This window comes from Protopterus annectens, chromosome 1.part1, assembly GCF_019279795.1.
Source record: "Protopterus annectens isolate FY-2018-M chromosome 1.part1, PAN1.0, whole genome shotgun sequence".
NCBI classification, from domain to species: Eukaryota; Metazoa; Chordata; order Ceratodontiformes; family Protopteridae; genus Protopterus; species Protopterus annectens.
This window is the reverse complement of record NC_056726.1, coordinates 705,128,870-705,152,654: the sequence shown is the minus strand read 5'-3', so window position 1 is coordinate 705,152,654 and position 23,785 is coordinate 705,128,870. Positions and strand designations below refer to the sequence as shown.

General features: G+C 35.2%; 1 protein-coding gene across 2 annotated transcripts in view; it reads right to left on the bottom strand.

The window, feature by feature from the left end:
- HCN1 (hyperpolarization activated cyclic nucleotide gated potassium channel 1) overlaps positions 1 to 23,785 on the bottom strand; it is a 1,641,266-nt gene that overhangs the window by 31,193 nt on the left and 1,586,288 nt on the right. For both annotated transcript variants that reach the window (XM_044077699.1, XR_006365568.1), the window contains exon 7: positions 9,110 to 9,274. In XM_044077699.1, coding sequence (XP_043933634.1) covers positions 9,110 to 9,274 — 165 coding nt within the window. The remainder of the gene's footprint in view (positions 1 to 9,109; positions 9,275 to 23,785) is intronic.

Below are 23,785 nucleotides of genomic sequence, written 5' to 3'. Positions count from 1 at the left end.
TGTTAAAGTTGGGGGCAGAATCGAACCACTACTGAACATGACTTCTGCAAATGTTGATAAGGTGAAGGGGAAAGTGCATCAGCTGATATCATTTCGACCAGTGAACCACCAAGGTCTGCTGTAAAACTCTCATGTATAATCTGGCCTGAGCGTCAAGAGTGATAGAAGCTGCCATTAACCACAGCAGCTGTAATATGCACCTAGTTGGGGGATTGTGATGGGAGAGAATTGTCAGTGCCTGTTGCTGAAGTATAAAAATCCCTGATTCTGGAAGTCTAGCTATCTGCAGAGTAGTATTGCTTTAATGGGCTGTGATTTTAACTTGGCTATGTTGATAGTGATCCCAGATGGGAGCAAAGCTGGAAGTGGAAGATGGGACCAGTTATGAGTCAGTCATCCAGATATGGAACATATGGAACCCATGAAATCTGAGGTAAGCAGGGACCACTGGCATGCACTTGGTCAACACCAGGTGGCTGTGGTGAGACCAAATGGCTGGAGTCTGAACTAGAAATGACTGGCCCCCAGCCAAAAATGGAGGGACCTTGTGGAGTACCTGTCTGTCTCCATGTGATATTATTCGTCCTGAAGGTCTATCAAGAAATTCAGTCTTCCTTCCTTCTTTAACAGTGATTGGATCTGGAACTGTGTCTGCTTCACATACTGGTTTAGGTGATTGAGTTACAAGATGGGCCTGAGATCATTGTTATTCTTTGGCACCAAATAAATCTTGTGTAGTCTCTGGATCCTTGTTGGTCTGGTGGATCCTCTTGGATAGTTCATTTGTCTAGATGCTTTTTTTTTCTTGTGCTACATCCTTCCTTTGCAGGGACTGGATGTCAAGAATGCTTTTAGAATTGGGGAGAAAAAAAAAGAAAGGGGAATTGTTTAGCCTCTGGTTATGATTCTCTAGAAAAGGTGTAATTTTTATTAATAAGGCAGTCAGATTTGAAGTTAGAATTATCACCATCTTTAACTAGTGCAGTCTTATTACACCACCTTTTCTGGGGAAATTTCAGAAGTTTGGAGTAAAACAACAAATGGGGACAATATGCATTATAAATCTTTAAAGGAAATGATTTATACTTTTGAAAAAAAGTTATACAAATATAAAACTTCATAGCTTGACTCTAAGTTGTTGTACCTTTCGGCTTTTCCTGGTTAGGGGTCGCCATAGCGGAACTCTGGTCCGCTAATGATTGGCAGTAGATTTTTACATACCGAGTTGCCAGCCCTGACGCACAACCTTCAATGAAGGTACGCCCATTCACGCATGTCTCCACACAGAAGACGCTTTAGCTGAGAATCGACTCTAAGTACTTTAGGGAATGTATCAGAGTTAAGATGGTACCACAGGGATTGCATGTGTTTAAGTTTCCCTTTGGTATATATATTATGATAGTTGCATTGTTGAAGATTTTACTAACATGTTTAATAGATGGGGTATTGAATTGTTACAAAAAGTGTTGGTTTATCATAAGAAAATGTAAGTTGACCTACAGAAGGAATTAGCTTTATTAAATACACAGATTACTGATGACTTGCTTTTTGGTCAATATGAATCGTTGTATCAAAAGGTCTTAGAAAGGGTAGAGAAGAAATGTAATATTTTATACCATAAAAAAGTAGGAAATTGACTAGGGATATAAAACAATTCCATGCCAAAGAGGTTTATCCTACAAATAAAATATTGTTAAAGAAGGATACTATTGATTTTGCAGAACAAGAAGAACAATTTTTTAACGATGTCGCACTTGTTAATGATGAATGTGAATTTGGGGATGTACAAGTAGTGATGGTTAATGAGGATCCCCCCCCATGTCGCTTGGAAAGAATAGCAAACAGGAATTATGGATACAACCATATGGGACAGTACCCCAGGACTTATTCATACAGGAGGAGGGGCAGGAACAAATACTGACCCCACTTTCTAGTGGTGAGGGAGAAAATATTGTTTACACTTTTAAAGGATTTAATATTTACAACTATACTGATTGATCCATAACTAAAGAATATTTTTCTCATTTTTAAAGGGTTTTACATTTGTACCTGCCAAAATTCCTGATATTGCTGATGGTCATTTGGATATTCATTTTTATAGTAGAAAATTAAATTTTCAGATTATGTTTTCCATGAAGGAAGGATTAAATTATTGTAAGGGTGGGCTTAAAAAAACTAGTTCTTTTAATCCACCTTTACATCCCCTCATGTCTACCTTTGAGAAAGCAGTTAAGGAAGATTTATATCAGCTTTGGGTAGGACATTAAGGATTTTTTAGTAACCTTAACCCAAAACAGAGGTCTTTGTTAAATCAAATTAGAGGGGATAGGTCAGTTCGGATTATGACCCCTAACAAGGGAGGGGGTATTGTTATTTTCAACTCCACTGACTATATTAATATTATTCAAGATTTGCTGTTTAACCAGGACAATTATCTTCAGGTTCCCATTAACCAGATACATATTGCATACCAGTGCATTGATAACTTCCTACAAAAATTCTTCTTGGACCAATGCATAGACCAGAACTATTTTATTATTTGACTGTTCTTGTTTTTAAATAAAGTGGAGGTTTTTCAAAAGGCCATTGGGTGCACTGGATTTGGTTATTGGTGACATTTGTGCATCCTGGAACTATCGTTTGTGTTGTTCACCAAGAATGCAACAGAACAAAAAAAAAATACTAAAAGTTCCAATGCATGGTCTCAAGTAGAACCTTTGGTTTTGCTACTTACTCTTCCATGGCTTGAGAATGACATTTGGCCTGAGAATGACTTTTTAATGCTTGCCCCTTTATTCAAACTAGATTTGGAACAAAGAAGAAAGGCAAACCCTTTAGTTATAGGCTGGATAGCAAGTTTATTAATAGCATCAGAAATGCCACCTGTCTCTTGGTTCCTGGTTGTCACTGCTGAAAGTGTCTGGGTAGAGGCAACACTTGCAGGGGACTTCTTTAATTTTGGGAAAGTTTACTTCACTGATTGCTTACATTGTTTTACTGTGCTGTTGATATCTTATTTTGAACTGTCCTTTATTCTAGATAATGTCTCTGGGCTGGAGAAGGGCAACACTGCATACTTTCCTGGAGCAGTAACTTTTTTAGATTTCTCTGGAAGACATTTCCTTGATTCACTGGTGTCCATCTGTTGGGATTGCCTTTTATTAGTTGTCTCTGAAGTCATTAAGTGAGATTGTAAAAAATTTGAAGAGTCTTCATCTGTTTGACAGAACTATGACTTGTCCTGACTTTTGATAGTTAATGTAGCTGGTAGCGTTATATAGCTAGAATATCATTTGTAAAACAGAGCTGTCACACAGAATAGGATCTCTTTTCATCCAAAGTTTATGATGAGAAATCTTGGAAAAAGTCAAACTTTTTGGCCACACAAGATAAAAAGGTTGCCCCTCTATGGCCTCCTTTAACAAATTACATATTTCCACTTCAATGAGGAGTTTGAAAATTATTTGTCTGAGTTGGCTATCGACTTGAGGGTGCCCTGGGAGAGTGATGCATCCTTTCTATAATAATAGGTATATTAGGTGATAAATTGAGTGCTGACATTAAATATTTCTCTAGAAATTGTATGTTACCTTTTTCAGTTCCCTCCTTTAGGCTTATAAATCTTAAATGATTGTGTCTTCCTTGATCTCTAAGGCCACAAGCCAAGATTGCAGGCCTTGTACTTCCACCAAAAAATCCTTTAGACAAGAGCCTATATGTTTATCATGATTTCTAAAGACATTGTTTTCGCCATGTAGGTATTGATAGCCTTTTTAATCTGTGAATTTTATTTTGAAATAACGGAGGCGTCATTTAGCACTTGTGTAATATGTCAATAAGCTTTTCCAGTCAATCATGCAGTGAAATCTGTATTAATAATCTGAAGTAGCTGAGTTTTAAAATGCACTGGAACATCTGCTTGCTCCATATGTTCACTGATCTCATATGTGCGATACTAAGAAAGGAGGTGAGCATGAACAAGCTGAAATAAAGCAAAATTAACTCAGGACTTAATTAAACTTTGAGACCAAATCAAAGTAGCAAACAAGAAAGCCTATATCTGCCCTCAACCAATGCAGGATACTTTAAGGAAGCTGATTTGCAATGTATTAATCTTAAATGGTATAAAGACTTTTTCTCCTGCAGAAACTCTGAAGTACAATTTGCATCTTACTTTTCATTTACATCTCCTGTAAATAAATTTGACCCCCAAGAGTGTTTTCTCCCTAATTCTGCTCTCCCTTTTTATCTACAAATACCCCACTGTTTTACTTCAATTACCAATCATCTTATGAAGAGATGACATGACAATTTAACATATCACCCCAGTTCTATTCAGCCATTAAATAAATAAACAAATAAATGAATGAATAAATCGATACATAAAGAAAAAAGAAAGATAAGAACAAGACCTCTTAAACCTCACTTAATGGCTACTACACAAAAGACTTATGTTTAACAGCAAAAAGGCTTTGCTGTTTGGGTTTCAGCAAATATTATCCTATGTTCCCCCTCATCTATTCTGTCTGCAGTAAGATCTGAAATGCTTGAAACTGTTATACACTTTTGCAACCCAGGTGTGTAGTTTGATCAAAATTTAAACTTCAAGCACCATATTATTATTCTCAAATCTAAAACCAGCACTATTATTCTGAGCAAGAACTATATTGATCTCCTATCTTCTTTATCCTGAAGTTGATGAAGGTTCTGAGACTCTACTTCTTTTTTTTTCAATAAATTTTATTTTCATTTTGCATTTATAAAAGACACAAAACTTTTCATATTTACAACATAACCATAAGAGAAAGTTATACATTGTAGTCAATATAGAAACATAAAGGTCATATAACAAACCTATTCACACTGTATACATAGATGCTTTCTCATACAAGTTTAAACAATATAAAGATAACACATATATTAATGCTTGCAATACCATATTTTGTTGTGAATGAGACTCTACTTCTGGTAGAACAGTCTCTGTCATCCATATTGCACCTCAGAATGTTTGAAGTGCCTGGCCAGACAGACTTCTTAAAAACTAAATAGTATAAAGAAGTGATCTCTTCTGAGAGAATTTCAGCAAGCATCTCTTCAAGAGGAATAACACGTATTTATTTTAACAAATTCTTATTTATTTAATCTTTAATGGATCAGTATCCTTGTTCTAACAATCTACATAGGATTTCTCTTTATTATATAGGTTTTCTTTAGTGGGGGCTGAGAAAGACTGTACGGGTTGTTTACACAAAGATTTCTTGATGTTGTCAAATACATCTTATATGAATAGAGATGAGGTTGAACCAATGGTTTGGGTCATTTCTTATTGTCACCTTCACAAATTATAACAAACACATTTACATGTTTAAAGCTTAAGATTTTAAATCTGCAGATCAAAACAAGGATTACTATTCACTCCACTATATAAAAGTAAGATAATACAAGATAATAACTATGGTTATAAAACTAGAAGAGAAATAAATTAGAATAAAAAAAAAGAAAAAAAAAATATTTGTAATTAAAAACATTTGGGTAATGATTTCACAAAGATTGCTTCATCAGATCCATGTACCCAAAGAAAGGTCCTCTTTAGTTCAAAATTCTGTTCCCTAAAATCGGTCTTCAGCTTGGGTCAAGTATAATATTTTTTTATGTCTTATATTATTTTACCTGAATGCATGGCTGTTTGCCCTATCCACTTTTAAGCTGTTCAATCCATTTAAAACATGCATTTACAACTAAGATGTGACAAACAAATATAGCAGAAAGAACATTAATTAACATGTCTTAATCTCAAGCAAATGCAGCAGAAACTGTAGCTGAAAATGATAACATTTTTTTTGTGGTATAAAATATACAATTACAGGTCTTTCAGAACCATTCTTTTCCCTATATTTAGGTTCCAGAATAAAATAATTACAGCCCTATTCATGTTCCAGTTACAAGGTAGCAAAAATCCTTTTCATGTGCAAATGCTTAAACTTGTAGCCTTTTAACTCCAAATATATTTCACATTTTTTTTATTCTAATGTTTATCAATACTTGCTTTAATCCTCATTACTACCTTTTATTATGTCTTAGTTTTATATAGTAGAGAGGGCAATAATCTTCAGAGTGATCTGTAAATTTAAAAACTTAACTTTAAACCAACCATGTAAATGTATCTATTATAACCTGAGATGGTGAGGATCATAAATGACACATACCATGGTTCACCCTTGTTTCTATTCATCTGGGGTGTATTTTAAACCACCAGTCTGGAACTAACATACAGTCCTCCCACAGCCTTTCTGACTCCCCTGCAAAGAAAACCCTAATAAAAGGGGGAATCCTATATTAGATCAATAACCTGTTAAAACAAAGATGCTAATCCATCAGTGAATAAATAAATAAGAATCTGTTAGCCTAAAAACATGTTAGTTTTCTCCTGAAGGTAGGGCAATAGGGAATGAGGTCCTGTATGCCCAGCTTGAAACTCTTCCTCATCACAGCAGCAGCCTCTAAAGAAAACATTTCCTCCGAAAACAACTTATCAAACAGCTGCAGATTTATTACCCTAACTTCTAAAAGAAAACAGCAATGCTCTAGGCAAATTAAAGCAAAACAGCTTCACATGCAACAAAGATATAAGCTACTTTTATACTTCCTAACCCACAACTCTCTTTTAAGAAACCTATTTCTTTACCTAGTTGGCTGACTTACTCCGTGTACATCCACTTACAGAATCAGATCATTCTCAGCTCAGGTCCTGCATTATTTACCCCAAGTAACATACTTCTTTGCAAAATCACAGCTTTTCTGTACTACTCCTTCCAGCCTGGAATCCCTACCAGTTTTCTTTATGGAAGCTAATCTAAACCATTACATACATAACTCAAAAAATCATTTTCAAAGAAACAAAGTGCAACTGCTTTCTATAAATGGATCAACTTAATTGCACATTTCAGTTCCTAATCTTTCTCTCTCCTGCACTACCTCTTTAAGAAATATGATTGTTGAGTATGTGCTCATCTCCATCAAACTCCAAGTTTATTTTGACTCCCTTTCCACTTCTACTCAACTTTTTCTAACTCCCTCACTTGTATGTATATGTAAACAGAAGCAATTTATGTGTATAAAATTTTGCACATATTACAAAATGTGGCCACACAGCCTGACCACTTTCATACTGTAACTTACTCAACATTTTTAGCATTGTTTCCTTTAGTTCCAAACTTTGTAAGTTTCTTTTTCCTGCACAGAATACAATAGTTGTCTTTTATCTGCCTAAACAACATGTTGCCCACATTGCTATATCATTGCATTTGTTTTCTATTACACAATCATTAGACTGATGTATTGATCAGAGCTCTACCATGGATAACAAATCAAAACATCTCACTAAACAAATGAATGAATGAATTAACTAACGATTTAATTATTTAATTAATATTTTTTCAGGGTGCTATGCCCCTTTTCACCCCCACAGGTGTAGACCTTCACCCTCCCACAACTTCTTATGCTTGCATACTAACTCTGTGTTTGCTCAACAGTGTTGAAATGCAAAAAAAAAAAAAAAATGATTTTTTGTTTGTGACACCACTCTGTGAGGTACAACTCATACAGTTATGCTGAACAACTTGCATCCTTGCTCACGATATTCCTGGCCACTAGTATGGAAGCTGAATGCAAACTGAAGTAATCCAGCTTCATTAATGGCAGGATACCAGAAGTGCATCTGTGGGGCATGGTAGTTAAAATCTAATGTTGGATGTCCGATCATGGTGGGCAGTTTGGCCTACTACATCATTACAGCTGGGCAGAGGCGAGGCACTGCAGCAACAGGACATGAGTTTCAGTTTGCCTTTTTATGTGGTAGCAGTGTGTTTTGCTTTATTGTGTGTGTGTGTGTGTGTGTGTGTGTGTGTGTGTGTGTGTGTGTGTGTGTGTGTGTGTGTGTGTGTGTGTGTGTGTGTGTGTGTGTGTGTGTGTGTGTGTGTGTGTGTGTGTGTGTGTGTGTGTGTGTGTGTGTGTGTGTGTGTGTGCATATGTATGAAAATGGTTAACCCTGCATGCCTCAGTGCATAGTTATGCCTGTTAACCCACAGAAAGAGGTTTTTAGGAACATATGAATAAAAAAAAATTCTAGTGCCACTGGATGATCGCTATGATACCCAGATCTTGCAAACTTTTCCTGGTTTCATCTGATGAAGGGGTGTGATGTTTTTGGAATCTGAGATTAAAAATACTTACAAACATGCAGATGAAGCTTTTACTCAAATGATGGCATAGCTCAGCTCAGTAGACAATAAAAAAGTAAAGCAAACATTAAACTTGACGCTATCAGTGATGTGAAAAGGCAGAGGGAGAGACAGAGAGAGAGAGAGAAAGAAAGAGAGAGAGAGAAAGAGAGAGACAGAGTGAGAGAGAGAGAGAGATTGAGAGAGAGAGACAGAGAGAGAGAGAGAGAGACAGAGAGAGAGAGAGAGAGAGAGAGAGAGAGAGAGAGAGAGAGACAGAGAGAGAGAGAGACAGAGACAGGGAGAGAGAGGGTGTGATGGCAATGGCAGACCACTATTTAATGGTCTCAGGTTGCATACCTCTACAGGCATTGCTGCATAGGCTATTATCTCCTTTTTTCTAGATATTGTAAGTTAACAAGCAGTTTTCTTATATATGTAAAGGATTTCTCACATACTAAACAGTTATGTTATCAAAATAATTAAATTATCACATTGCAGACGTTTACTAATGCTGATTTACATACCGTTAATTTAGGATAGTGTGATGATATGGTATCTACAGCAATTTCAGGAGAATGATATTTTTTGCCTTCATTCCATAAGCCACTTGACATCAGTGCTATGACCATATACACTTTGAACAAATAATAAACCTCAAGGCTTTGACTGTGTATGGTACCTGAACAACATGTCTCTACATTGTCTTTATAAACATAACATGTAGTCACTCCTCCAATCAATATGCTTTTGAAAAATACAAAGGAACAAAAAGTTATACCTATCATATGGAACAAAACAAACAAAAAAATTATACTTATCTTGTGAAACAAGAACAAGACAATGCATACATGTCCTGTGAAAGAAGAACAAACAAAAAACTGTTATACCTATCCTGTCTAGCCTATCAATGGCAACAGTTTCAAATGCTCTCCTCATCATTGGGTACTCTTCAAGTACTTCATTGAAGTGATCTACTGACAGCGAGTACAACCGGCAGTAAGTATCAGCTCGAACACTGGCAGTACGTCGACCTCTTGTTAGCAGGCAGATTTCTAGAAAACAAAATAAGGAAACGTAAGGTCAGAAAGGCATAAATATGACAAAAAGACAATTCACTACTACAAAGTATTGCCTTTGAAATAATTTAATCTTATATCAATTTGCCAATCAAGCTAGCTAGATAACTGTCTAGCAAACAGAAATTATGTTGATTTGCTATGTGATGAACCTGGAAATACAAATGGAGTGATTCCAGTCAGTAGCAGTTATCATTCAGTCAATAAATGCTAAAAATGTTATGACGTTTTTTGGAAACCTCAGATAATTAAGACCAATTACCATGATGCACTTTTATGCTATGTAGATGACTAGCTGTCAAAATATTAGAGATGTTGATTTTTTTCATTGCATTTACTATGGTGTTCATTTTATGAAATATAATTTTGCTGCTAATAAAGTTGTTATTTGTTGTAAAAATGTTCTAAAGCACTGAAACCAAATTTTTCAGACTACATTTGTGGTGATGGTGGTACTTCTTACAAAACTCAATTTGAAAATAAACTTTATTAATTTAGCCATTATGATGCAGCAGGTCTGCAAGGGAAGGCAATAAGAGAGTAAACAGCACATGCTTACTACAAATCAAAGTTATGACTGCATACAGCGGCTGTGTTATATTGTAAACACCATGTAACAATCTTAAAAGGATACTGCATAAATTGACATAAAATGCAAAACAAAACATGTTAATTCTACATGCCGAATGAGAAAGAAAATGTGATATGACTAATTAACATGTTTATATGACTAATTAACATGTTTATATAACTAATTAACATGTTTATATTTCCAGTTATCAGAAAACTAGCTCCTCCAACTTTCCAGTAGAAGATTATTTCCTTATTGAAGTATTATCATTTACATAACTGATTTCCAGAAGAAGTACACACGATACTATAATATGTTTTATGCTAAAGAATTTATACATTAGTATAATAATAATATGGTATGGCATATCATAACTACTCTTAGTTTAAGCAATAACAATTTTTATTGGGGTAATACAAAGATTTTCAAGCATTAAATAGATGTGCTATCACATACGATGAAGCTGTGTTGAACCCTTTTTACAATTCTCTAGGTAAACCTATTTCTGAAAAAAAATAGCGGTTAGATCTATTTTTAGTGTTTCCTATACAGTCTACAAGGTTTACTTAATTCATCCTCAGTAACCCATATTTAATGTCTTCAATATATTTTACCAGCTTCTTCTCAATTTCTACTTCATCATTGTCAGCTTTCTCTGTTCGTAATCATAAACATCATTCTTGCCTAATAAAATTTATACAGCTAGATCTTTCAGTTTTTAATCTGCTTAATACCCTGAACAAAGTAGCCTTTCAAAGATATGATAGTAATTCTATTCCATCATTCAGCTACCTGTTCTGTAGTGCTTCCTGATAAAACTTTGATGTGACCTAGATTACCTAGGAGTGACTAGTGAAATGGGTACTGGCCAGTAGGGAAGAGATAGAGTAAATAGCAAATACTGTCTCACTTGCGCTGAGGTGAAATGATTTGGTGCACTGCAATACTTGCAGGTTAGATGAACAGCATGAAGCATATCAGCCAGGGAAAGGCACTTGGCTATGCTAAGCTGAATCCTTGTCATATCCTTCACTGTGTGTGTGTGTGTGTGTGTGTGTGTGTGTGTGTGTGTGTGTGTGTGTGTGTGTGTGTGTGTGTGTGTGTGTTTGTGTCTGTGTGACTCATATGCACTGGTTAAGAGTAGCAAACACTCTTTTTGCAGGTGTGCAAATCTGCCACCTGGAATGGGGTTAGTTTATATTAAGAAAAATCCACATTGCCATCTGAATGATGGTTGCACTATGACACACCTACAAAATAAGGGAAAATGCAACACAATCCTTGTTGTTGTGGAGATAGGCCGGGGGTACAGGACAAAAAAAATATAAAAATTACACCTTGAGATTTTATCTGGTGTTTAGAATACCATTCTATTATATAAATCTTCACTTGCGTGCTAAGCAAAAGGAATGCAGACAACTGAAAAGAAATTACATTAATTTCATCTAATTGCTTTAAAATGATACTGCAATTAAAAAATGTCATTATCCTTTAGAATGACCTCAAATACTTATGAAAAATTCTTGACATTTCTCATTTTGTTTTAATCCATGTCAAATATTTCTCCTCTTCTTAGAAAAAAAAATGATGTGATGTCAAATTATCAACAGACTGGAAACTACATAAAGCACTGAAACTGCAAATACTAATCCTATTTCTTGTACAAGTAATTTTACAACCATTCGGATAACTTGAATATACTTATATTTGCATATTACTCTTGGTCAGGTTTTTAAAATGTCTGTAAAAATTTGATCTGTAAAAGAATAAATACAATAAATACATAGGAATGACTACATGTTTAGTTACAGAGAAACACTGGCATGATTTTATTTAAATCTAGCATGCTCTTCATCCAAATGGAAGTGTTGTAATACATATCTCAGTAAGCTTTCATATACAACAACCCTGATAATTTAACTAAAGAAACCCTTTAGCCTGAATTATTCTCCTGGTTATCTTTCTCAGCAAATCTAAAAATTGGAAACTTGTCAGTCTAAATAACCCCCTTTGTTATTTTAACCAGAAAATCTAAAAATCTTTTTTTGTCTTTATAACACACATAACAGTGCTTGTCCTATTGCTGATGTCAAATCGCTTTCAATGGAGACTCATCCTCTGTTACAGTATCACCTTATACGTCTAGATGTTATATTTGTGCTCACTCTGTATGGGGATGGCAGTTCTTGAAGTGACTTGCTTTGCTCAGAAGTTTACAAACAATAATGAAATGTCATAGTAAGAGGTCATCCTCACATCTCATTCTACTGGCCCAAGTCTTTTAAGGCAACTTCCTGTAACTGACAGATAAGCTTCTCCACAGATATATATATATATATAATTTTAGAATGAAGACAAGAACGATTTCTTATATTTTGGAATATGTTAATGTCTCTGTGCTCGATCCTGGATTCTTCCTATTTGCATCATAAGTGCTCACAGGTGTATTTTGATCTAATTCCTTTGCTTTCAGAACATGTACTATTCCCAGTAAATCATCTCCTCTTCACAATCAACCAACCAATTATTATCTTCCCTCACACAGCACTTGTAGTCATTACTGAGAAGGGATATTGAACTATAATTCAGTGAATCTGATATACTGCCATAATTTCTGAAACAAAATGATCTTGGCCACATTGCTTCATTTTGCAGAACTCCAATCTACTGACTGTTAGGATAAATCATTTTTGTTATTATATTTGAATTCTGAGTCAGAAATATTTTTTTACATTACTTCAAAAGACAAAATCTTTTTGCTGGTGTATTTCTGTATGTAGGAAGCAAAGGAACATGACCAAAATATACTTGATGCATGTTAATAAACTGTTTTCCTTGCATCTTCTGAGATATGTATTTATCTTAATCAAAAAAAAGATTCCATTTTGCTTTGCCCTAGTGTTCACTTCTGGATTGTTCCATTTTTCCATTTTTATTTCCTAGAAGGTGTGTGTGTGTGTGTGTGTGTGTGTGTGTGTGTGTGTGTGTGTGTGTGTGTGTGTGTGTCTTTGCACTTCTTTAACTAGAAAGGCAGTTTGTAACAGATAACTTTTTTACTTCCCATTCAACTGAAATTTATCTACTTCAACTTATCCTGAGGTCTCTTATATGGAGCTATTCAAAGAAATTATGCTATCAGTGACAATGGCTGTTGCCGATGTGTAAGCAAAAATGGAAGAAGTAACTTAAAATAAAAATATGAATAAAATAAATAAACTTTGTCCACTAAGCCTTCACAACCTAAGCATCAGTGAAGGCTATGTGTGTGCACATATAAGTAGTGCAATCTTCAAATGGAGTGAGTATTAATAAAGCATAACCAGTGCTCAAAAGTGAAGCAGAATAAAATATAGTTCAGTTATACATAGGAAAGCTTACTATAACAGTAATTGTTTAAAGATATAATGCCACATCATAACATCTGGCATACTTCTTACTGTACTTTACTTCATACTGCCCCAGTTTTAGTATTAGCAATCTCAAGTCTCTGAGTTTCGACAGACTGCATCATTACCTCGCACCAGGATGAAGATAAGGTAAAAATTATGTATTATTATTATGAAGAAGCCCAGAATATCCAGATAGAAGATGTTCAGAAAGATTAAACATTAGAGGAAATGGAAATACTTGTAAAAAAGCTGAAAGCTTCAAATGGAAATTCCCTCCAGTACAGCTCTTTTGAGTGTGTACCTTTAGCTCCTAGTGGGTGTGGCTTGAGTCTTTAAAAATGAAAGTTATCACCTTACAGTTCTAATAAATAGTCATTGACAGAGGTCAAATATCCATGCAATTGTGTTTGCCATCATGTATACTTCAAGATAAAATATTCTGATACCTTGTATGTAGCATGGTTTTGGAATTATTAATGCAAGTATAAACAAGTAATATTTGATGCCTAAAGGAGCAGTAGGAGGTAACTGCAGAAATGCCTGGAGGAGTACTCGGCTGTAATCAGTTAATACAACAGATCCATGAAAAACATTACATAGATTAAAAAGTGTTGACAGCCTGTAAAAAGAAGTCACAGAGAGAATGCAAAAAATATAAAGAATAAAATGCAGAGATTTTTGAAAGGTATAAAAATGAACCATGACATGGAAAAGAAAAAGGGATATGATATTTTGTAATGTTTATGCAAAGGAGAAAACCAAACTAATCAATACAATAAGCAGCTCCAAAGATATTTGAAGAGAAATACAGGCAGAGGTACCCAGATAAGGTAAATTTTACAATGCAAAAAAATAAATAAGAAAACAAAGGGGGAATGTAGAACAGAGCATTAGAAAGGAAGACGTTAAACCGAAACTCAAGTTATGGATTACCTGCAAAGTAAAGGATTTAGTGTAGAAAATCCAACAGAGGTAATGTCACAGCACGATGGAACAATAAGTCTCTAAATTAGATAAGTCTCCAAATTAAGGAGAAGCAGATAGAGATGGAGAGATCGGAAAAAAAAAACAATGACACGGGGAAAGAAAAAGAGATTTGATATGGTGCAATATTTATGTAAAGGAGAAAACAAAAATAATCAATGCAAAAAAGCATCACCAAAGATATTTGAAGAGAAAAACAGACAAATGATCCCAAATATGGAAACATTTTGCAATACAAAAAAAAGGAGAAAACAAAGGGGGTAAGCAAAAACGGGATTAGTAATAGGGAAGTTAAAAAAATATAAACTGAAGTTGTAGATTACTTGCAAAGTCAAACTGTAGAAAATCCAACACAGGTAATGTCATAGCCTGATGGAATAATAAGATCTCAAACTAAGGAGAAACGTGAAATGGGAGGCATCTGATGACTTGCCATATGATAAATGTTCTAGAGCCTTCAGTAGGAAACCAGTACAAAAATTCAGTTGGAGTTGCACAGCAAAGAAGGAGCATGAAACAGTGGCAACTCTGACATAAACAAACTTGTGGAGGGATGGGCCCTTGAGTTCTCCTATGAAGGAGCAGCAGATGATGCAGGATGCAGCTGAAGCGGGCATGTCATAGGAAGATGTTCTGAAACTTTCTCTAGAATGCTTGTAGGAAACAGAGAGCAAAGAATGTGCTGTCAGTTTAAAAGAAAATTATCTAAGGGAAGAGTTGTTTGATATAACACAGACAGACATCTTAAAATCAATGAAAGAAATAGATTACAGAAAGTAAACAAGACCCAAAATTTTAGAAGTCTGTTCACCTGAAAGATAGATGAACATAGTAATTAAGGCTATTACTAGAAATTCATGCAGTGTAACAGATGTAAATAGGATAAATTAATGTACAGCTAAATTAATTACAGATAAATTCAAACTACAAAAACATAGGGAAAGAAAGCAAGGAAGGAAATAAACTACCATCATGGAAGCACTGAATCAAGAAAATTATAAAGACGTTAAGACAAGAAATGTCACTGTTAGAAGAATACAGACGATGGAATAGACAAACAAAATACTTACAAAGTTAGACATGGTAAAAGCAACACACAGATTCAGAACAGACTAAGATCTATCACACACTATTGCAAATGATAAGCTGAAGATATCAGCACAGATTGAAAAACTTAAAAGATATGCAGATAAACATAAAGAAAAAACTACAAAATAAGCAATTCATTAATGATCAATTGTAAATCGGAACTTGATATGAAAATATATCCAGATTGCGAAATGGCATGAGTTCAATTTATCTGATAAATTTGCATTAAAAAATCCTCATTTAGCACAATGAAAGATTTAAACGTTATGATAGCATTGTCCTTAATAAATTCTAATGTCATTAACATCAATTACTAAAGCAGATGCCTTGGTGGACTTTTATGTGCTGTTTTACCCAATACAAAAACAGTATAATTGCTCAAAGTTCATATATTATATATATATATATATATATATATATATATATATATATATATATATACAAGAAATTCTTTCTCTTCCAGTATTTCCTTAAGAAAGTTATTTACTGCTAGATGAATATAATCTGATGATATGTATGTAAGGAATATCAAAAAGCAAAATTATTACCTCAATTATTTTCCATCCAGAAAGTGCAATATGCATACTGACCATCTGTAGATTAACTGTATTAAATTAACAGGTCAATAAAAAGTTATTTGATTATTTAATGTGACTTCAGTATTTAAGCAAACTAAGATTTTCTTTTTACAGTTAAGTATTTCCATTAATATTTAGTATGATAGCATTTAATTAAGCAGTTTCAAAACATGCCTTTAAACACAAAACAATTCTGTCTATCCTCCACCCCCCCCAACCCTCCCAACATACACAGCATCAGAAAAGGACCTAATTTGCTTTGTTTTAATACATTTTGCTTTATTTAAAAGGGAATAGGTGAACAAACATCAGGAAAAATAAAAATGGAAAAAAATTCTACTGTAAAATGTCTCTAAATTTCCAATAAGTTATATCATCTTTCAACTTGTTATCAGCCAAGTTTTATCAGTATTATATCCTTTTTATTTTACCTGTATTTTTTGTACCTTGCTGCTTGATAGTAATAAGCTCCCCATGCTGAATTAGTTCATTCCCTTCACACAGGGCGAGTGCTGTCCCCAACACTTTCATTCCCTGTGAAATGACAGTGAATTGCAGAGCCAACTTTCTTTCAACCATAAGAGCAGTTTTGGGAATGTGGCCTAATCTGTACTTTGAAATGCACTACTACCATCACCCCAGTATTGTTGTGAACAGTAAGCTACACAATGACAACATATTTCTATTAACATTATGATTCCATTCAGAGAGCAATTATTCCTGACCATACTGGATGTAAACTGAAACTGGCTATATATAATCAACATGGAGTAAACTATGAAAAAAGGCAACGTCAAGTTTAAGAATTTGAAAGAAATTAGGTACATAAACAAATTGGCAGTAGTAACTGCTCACTGTCTATATTAGAAAAATACATGACAGTTTTAAACCAAAAACTATTTTGCATGTCCACAGTTAATCACATTGCCTTATAAGAACTGGAGGGAATGTATAGGGAAAGATGTTAAGACCAATATTACACCAGCAATTGCACAGAAAGTGTAATTCTGCATAGGATTTAATGACACCATTAATATCCACACAGAAATGGGAAGCGGTTTAGAAATGTCAATGCAAGTCAGAAAGATGACCAGAACATTTAAGTTTAGCAAGTACGCTGACTTGTTTTAACGATTTAGCAGCAAGATTGCCTGGATAATGTAAAAGAAGGTACCAGGAGAAGCCACTGAAACCAGCTAAGAACAGATCGATAACTGTCTGGCCTTTTACCAGATATTAAGCAACTGACTGAAGAAATGAGGTGCTAAATTATATTGTAGAAATGTTGATCATTGCCATCTACCTAACAATGGCAACCTCCAATTTCTAACCCAAAAAATATAAAGCAGACAATCAAAACAAAAAGTACGGGATGACTTTAAGATGTGCAACCAGTTTCACACCTCATGAAGGATGCCATATGTGACAAATTACCACAGCCATTTGAAGAAGGTGATAACTTTGCAGTTTTCCACTGAAAGAGGGATTTAGCCTAGACTTTTGATTGGACAACATTGGATGACTGAAGCTCTAGTTTCTGCCTGCATATCCAAGTATATTTATGAATTTATGTTTTTCAGTATAAAGGGCATTACAATCACTAGTTATAGCTATTTCAGGGATTAATGTTATTTTTGTCCTTTTTGACTACTATATCTGGTTTGCTTACTTATATTTTCTTAACTATTGCTTCTGGATGATCTCATGTGATCAGAACTTTTTCATTTTCTGTAATTCATTGTGGTTCATGTTCCCAGTGCTTAACGGCTAGTTGTATTTTGTAATGTATGTGCAATCCCCATTGCAACAGTCTGGGCACATTACTGTCCCTTTCAGTATAGAGACCCCCAGCCAAGAGTATATCCTAAATAATAGTAGCAAGATGTGCAACTTTTTCTAGTTTTTTTTTTAATTCAGCAGTCATTTGGCTGTATCTTTCACTGTTTATACAAACTTTGTAAATCAATTTGAATGGAATGTGCTTCCATTATTACCCTTTCATCTTTAGGATTAAATTCACCTCTCCTTAACTATTCATGTGTCAAATCTTGATCAACATCTATACTTGGTCAGTGTAATTGTGAGCTTTCCAGTTTCTTTTCCTATTCTTCTGGTCCTGTTCTTCATGTTCTTTCTCAGGTTTTTGGCACTTCCGATTGCCACCTTATATTTTTTTGTATTTTTGGTTAGATTTCCATTCCCCTTCTTTCTGAAATGCTTAAATTTTCTTTATAGTTTAAAAAGTGCAATTGTGTAAGAACTCACCATAACAGTAGATGTCCTACTTAACACTGTTGCAGCATTCCTTACAATATGGATATCCTGCCAAGGATAGCCAAACATCTGGCCAGCATACCAAAGCATGGGTCCTTCTATGCATCACACTTCTGACATACATCCTTAATAGTACTTAATAGTACCTGAGGAACTGGAGCTGCAAATCAGGAAGAGAAGGAAGATGGTATATGTATATCAAGAAAAAGAAAAGAAGACCTACTGGCCAGAGGGAGAAGAACTACCCTATCAGGAGGAAGGAAGGAGGGAGGGACAGAATACTGCAACAGTGATAAGTAGGACTGGTACTATTATGGGAAGTTCTTCCATAACTGTACTATGTCCTTCCTTAATTATTGTTGCAGTATTCCTTACTACATTGACAATACTAAGCTAAACTGAGAATCCTCAAAAAAAAAAAAAAAACGTGGAGGATGGACCTATAAAAACTTGCTCTGGCCCTTGAAATCACATTCAGCTTGGTATGTACTGAAGACCATACTTCCTAACTAGATCTACCATCGAGTCCCTTCAAAAAAGCTCCAGAAGAGGCAACTGCCATAATGGTATGAGCACGAACAGAAGTAGGGAGCTGCTTGTCATCAAAAGAATAACAAAAGGAAATGGCCTTAAAAACTGAAGAAAAAAACAAACTGCATCTGTTTTTTTTTTTTTTTTTTTGTTACAGTTGGCTGCCACCATTTTTTACAGTTGCTAAACAACATTTATACACATGTGAGAGAGAGAGAGAGAGACAGCTTCTGCAAGTGTGAGCAAGACAGAAGCAGTAACAGCATATAATAATACCTTTTCACTGCAACAAGTAGTTGTTACATTCCTAAATAAAATGTATGAAAATTCTAATATCTGGCATTAATAACAGCAATTATAAAATGATTATTTGTTGTTATTGCAAAATGAGCATGCTGACTGGACAGCCCAACCAGCATGCCCATTGTAAACACAGCATATACCAAAATAATTAAATTCTGCCCGCTAAAGTACCATTGAGCGGCATGGTTTTTTTCTCTTGATGTATGCTAGGAAGGCATACCTCTGAACTGTACAGATTTTCACAGAATGTCCAGATTTTTGCCTGATATTTTTGTTCTGTTTCTTATAAAATTTGTGGTTTTCTGACACATCTCTGAGGAGTGAAGTCACTAAATAATGAAACACATTTCAGTTTCTGACTTCATATCCTTCAGATAATGCACGCTAACAAAAATCCTGTTATTTAAACAGCTTTCTAAGTGCAAAAGAGCAACTTTTACAGTCTGTCCCTATTTTGTGACCTTTGTCACCTGTTATTTAAGGCTTTGTTGGCATTTCTTGAGCTAAGAGTTTGAGAGGTCTGTATAGAGGGCAGACAAAATACAAGAAAAATCAGGTGCATTCTGCAAAAGTAAAGAAATGTACCTGATTTTCACTGTATTTCTGTCTTATCAGACTCTAGTACCTCTGAAATGTGTGGTGTGGAGTCTGATTTTATCATAAATAAAACAATGGAGATGTTTCTTTTTCCCACTGTTTCTATTGAATAGCACTGATGTTCTGTGCAAGCATGGGAGTGTATGTCCCATTCACATGCACAGTACATCAACAAATGTGGAAGAACAGGAAACAAACTCAAGAAATACTACTGCACGATTATACAAACACATTATTTAAGAAATGGAAATGATTTCTTTCTGAAACAATGTCATTGTATAATCACAATAACCAACAGAAGGGTGCGGGTATATGAGGATTTACCCATGGTTGTTTTTTTTAAACACTCAGGCTTTTCCCTCATGATCAAAACACGCCACCCATAGGTAAATCCTCGTATACCCATACTCACTAATTAGTTATTACTTAAATGAAACATTATACAAGGGACAGAGCAGAACAATGCTGCAAAATCAGGAAGAATTAACAGGTATGGTGGGAGGGGAGTTTAACAAACCTTGCATTCTATGATTTTTTTTCATTCGTTTTATCACAATGAGGCATCTGAAGTGCATTCAGTCAACAAAGTTGCTCTTACTGCTGGCCGTGTGTGTGCGTGTGTGTGTGTGTGTGTGTGTGTGTGTGTGTGTGTGTGTGTGTGTGTGTGTGTGTGTGTGTGTGTGTGTGTGTGTGTGTGTGTGTGTGTGTGTGTGTGTGTGTGTGTTTATGATTCTTTTTATATGTCGGGGATTATGTCTGTCTGTCTGTCTTTCTGAGTGTGTATGTGTGCAGATATTAACTACTTATAATTCTGATGTAAAATACTTCTTGTAACTACCATTACATATGCTACGGTAAGTATGAATCATTATTTATTAATTTTTTATTGACATTTGATTATCAGGAAAAGTCCAAATGTGTAGGTTTCTATTTTCAGAGAAGGTCCAGGGAGAAAAGCTCCAAAGTGTTACAAAAGCATTTTAAGAACAGTAATTTTACAATCTTCAAAACATCTACAGTTCAAATAATTATGTCAACTTTGACATCATATGAACACACTGGATAAGAATAGATGAAACTTATATGATGATAATGTAATGTTCAGAGGAATTTTAGTCAGTTTGGAGAAATAAAAGTAAGTTTGTATAATACAAATAGGAATGCAATATAAAGTTAGAGAAAAAACAGGACTATGGCATATTTCGATAGTAAAGGAAAACATGTGTGCAGTAAGGAACTGAGTGAAGAAGTTGAAATGAGGAAGTATAAGATATGAATAGGCACTCATTCATTTTCAGGGATAGAGTTTATCTTAGGGCGGAGAATGAACAGAGCCACATTTTGGCTAAGAAGACATTCAGAATGGTTTTAAAGGACCAAAGGGGATGGTATTGACCTGATGGATACAGGTAAAGAGTCCCAGACCTTAGCAATATGGTATGAGTACAGACCATGCCCAGCAGATTTGATAGGTTTATGGTGAGCTAGGATTAGATCATAATAACTGAGAGGGAACATAGTTGTATAGAATGGCATTTAGTACTGGACAAGATGATAGTTGCTGGAAAATTTTATACATGGTAAGAAACTGTATACATGTTAGCTGATTAGTCAGTTTTAACCAGTTTAGGCTTTTAGTGCTATACAGTGGTAGGTCCTGATAGGGATATTTATGATAAATTTAGCCACTTTATTATAGTATTATTCAAGTTTTCCTTTTTATTATGCCTGGAGGCTAGGAAGGATGGGACTGCCATAAATTAGTGAGGGGAGCAGGTAAGCAGTGGCAAGTATAATTTTAGTTGAATTGGTGACAAAGTTTTTGCCTCTTTAAAGTACCCATAGTTTTTTTAATGTAATTACATATACACAGGTAGAATTTAAAATTATCATCCACCATCATCTCTAATAATTTGCTATGAGAAGTGACTTCAGTGATTGTATTATTAAGAGAGAAGATTTTATTTATTTATTTTTATGACATATATTTTAGGACAAAAAGTAGTAGGTTTTTCTTTTTCTTTTTTTTCTTTTTTTGCGGGAGACGGGGTTGTGTGTTACAGAGCCATGTTTCACTGGCTGTTAAAGTGAGTAATTTTTGGAGATGTGCGAGGTTGTCTGATGTGCAAAAAAAGCATGGAGTCATCTATGTATTGCATCAATTGGCCTGTTGTGTGGCTGTGTAGTGGGTGTTGATGAGAATGTTAAAGAGGAGGGGACAAAGGCTAGAGTCTTGTGGTGTACTGTTGGAGACTAGGAGGTATGGAAAGTAGTGAAAGTCTGACAAAACTTTTTCCTTTATGCAGAGGGATGATTGAATATTATTATAATTATTAAAGAAAGGATGTGACAATTGGTTTATTTTTTTAAGGAACTCGCTTTGAAGATCAAGATCAGAGTAGAACATAGATTGAATTTTTTTATATAGGGGATGTGAGACAGGTCTGAGTGGGAAAGAGTGTGGATGTGGTTGATATGTGGCTGTGTGGTAGGGTTGGGATTAGATGCTGGAAAATCCTTGGTTAGGGACGCTATGCCATCTATGAAATAAAGAGTTTAATTCTATTGCAGTTCTGAGTGGTGAGTATTATATGACATATGTTATGAAATTTTTTTATATATTATATAATAATATTTTAATTTTTGAAAAAAATTTTTTTTTTTGATTTACTATTGCTTTGAATGTTGTTATACTATACTTTTTTCATCTTCATTTATTTGATTTTTAGTATTATTGGCGAGCATTCTGAAGTTTGAGATATTGTGCTGTTTTAGATGTTTGCCATTCTTTCCACAGGTTTTCACTTTCCTGCATTAGCATTCTAATCTTTTTGGATATTAGATCAATGATTTTACATGAAAAATATATATTAAAAAGTATACATTATGAAAAAAAATACAAAACAGCTTAACAAATAGTTCAGTCTCTAAAGACAATATTGCCCTCAAGTGAAGACGCCCTCCGCCTGTAACACTGGACCTCAAAACACCCCTGGGTGGGTGGGTGTTAAACACACCTTATCTAGCACTAACCTGCTATAGGTCCCCAACCATGTCCCTAGACTCTCACTCCATGTTCCTAAGCACCCTGGAATCTATCAAGGTACAACCCAACATTCTCATACTAGGAGACTTCAAATATCCCTCCATCAACTGGGAAAACTACTCAAGCCCCAATACAATGGCACGCTTCCTGGAATTCATCAATTCCAATGCCCTAGACCATCTCATTCTGATCCCCACTAAAGGAAGCAACATCCTTGACCTGGTTATTACTAACGTGCGTGACCATTGCTCTACACCAATAGTCAATCCCTCCCTGGTCAGATCTGACCATAAACTAATCACCATGGAAATCTATATCTCAACCACACTCCCCTCAAAAGTAGCCACCTTGAACATTTTCTCCAAAGCTGACTTTGGGCTCCCAAAAACAGAGGTGGCTAACTTCACTGGACCCATGCCAATGAAAAATAGCTGCATGACTGCCAAATCATACACCGATGCACTGTATAAATATGTACATAAATGCATGGAACTAGCCATACCCAACAGAACCAAGATGCTCTCCTCCAAAAAAAGGAAGCCAATCTGGTGTTCCCCTGCCATTAATAAACACTACAACAGAAGGAAGAAACTGTTGCAGAAAAAAGTGAAGTCCCAAGACTGGAAAAACTCCCTTATTAGCCTTAACAAATCCTCCAAAGCCAGCTATGAAGGCAGAATTGCAGCAGACACAAAAAACAATCACAAAGCCTTCTATAGTTATATCAAGAACCTCCATGGCAATAACCAGATTTGCTCTGAGTTACTGCACAATGGTACATACTGAGTGAACAGACATTGCCAACATACTCTCCGACAGATTCAGTGCCGACTTTACCCATCTCCCCTCCCCCAAAGGACCAATCACAATACCGGAAGAATGCCAGGCACCCAACAGTACTGCAGCACAGGTTAAATCTGCATTGCCCAAGGCCAAGAATACAGCTTCCATGGGACCCGATAATATCCCAGGATGTGTTCTACATGAACTGGAAGGTGAACTGGCACCACATCTGTGTGCCCTGTTCAGTCACAGCCTCACCTCAGGCTTTGACCCTACCGAATGGCGCACTGCTACAGTCATTCCTCTCCATAAAGGGGGAGAGACTACAGACCCTGGGAATTA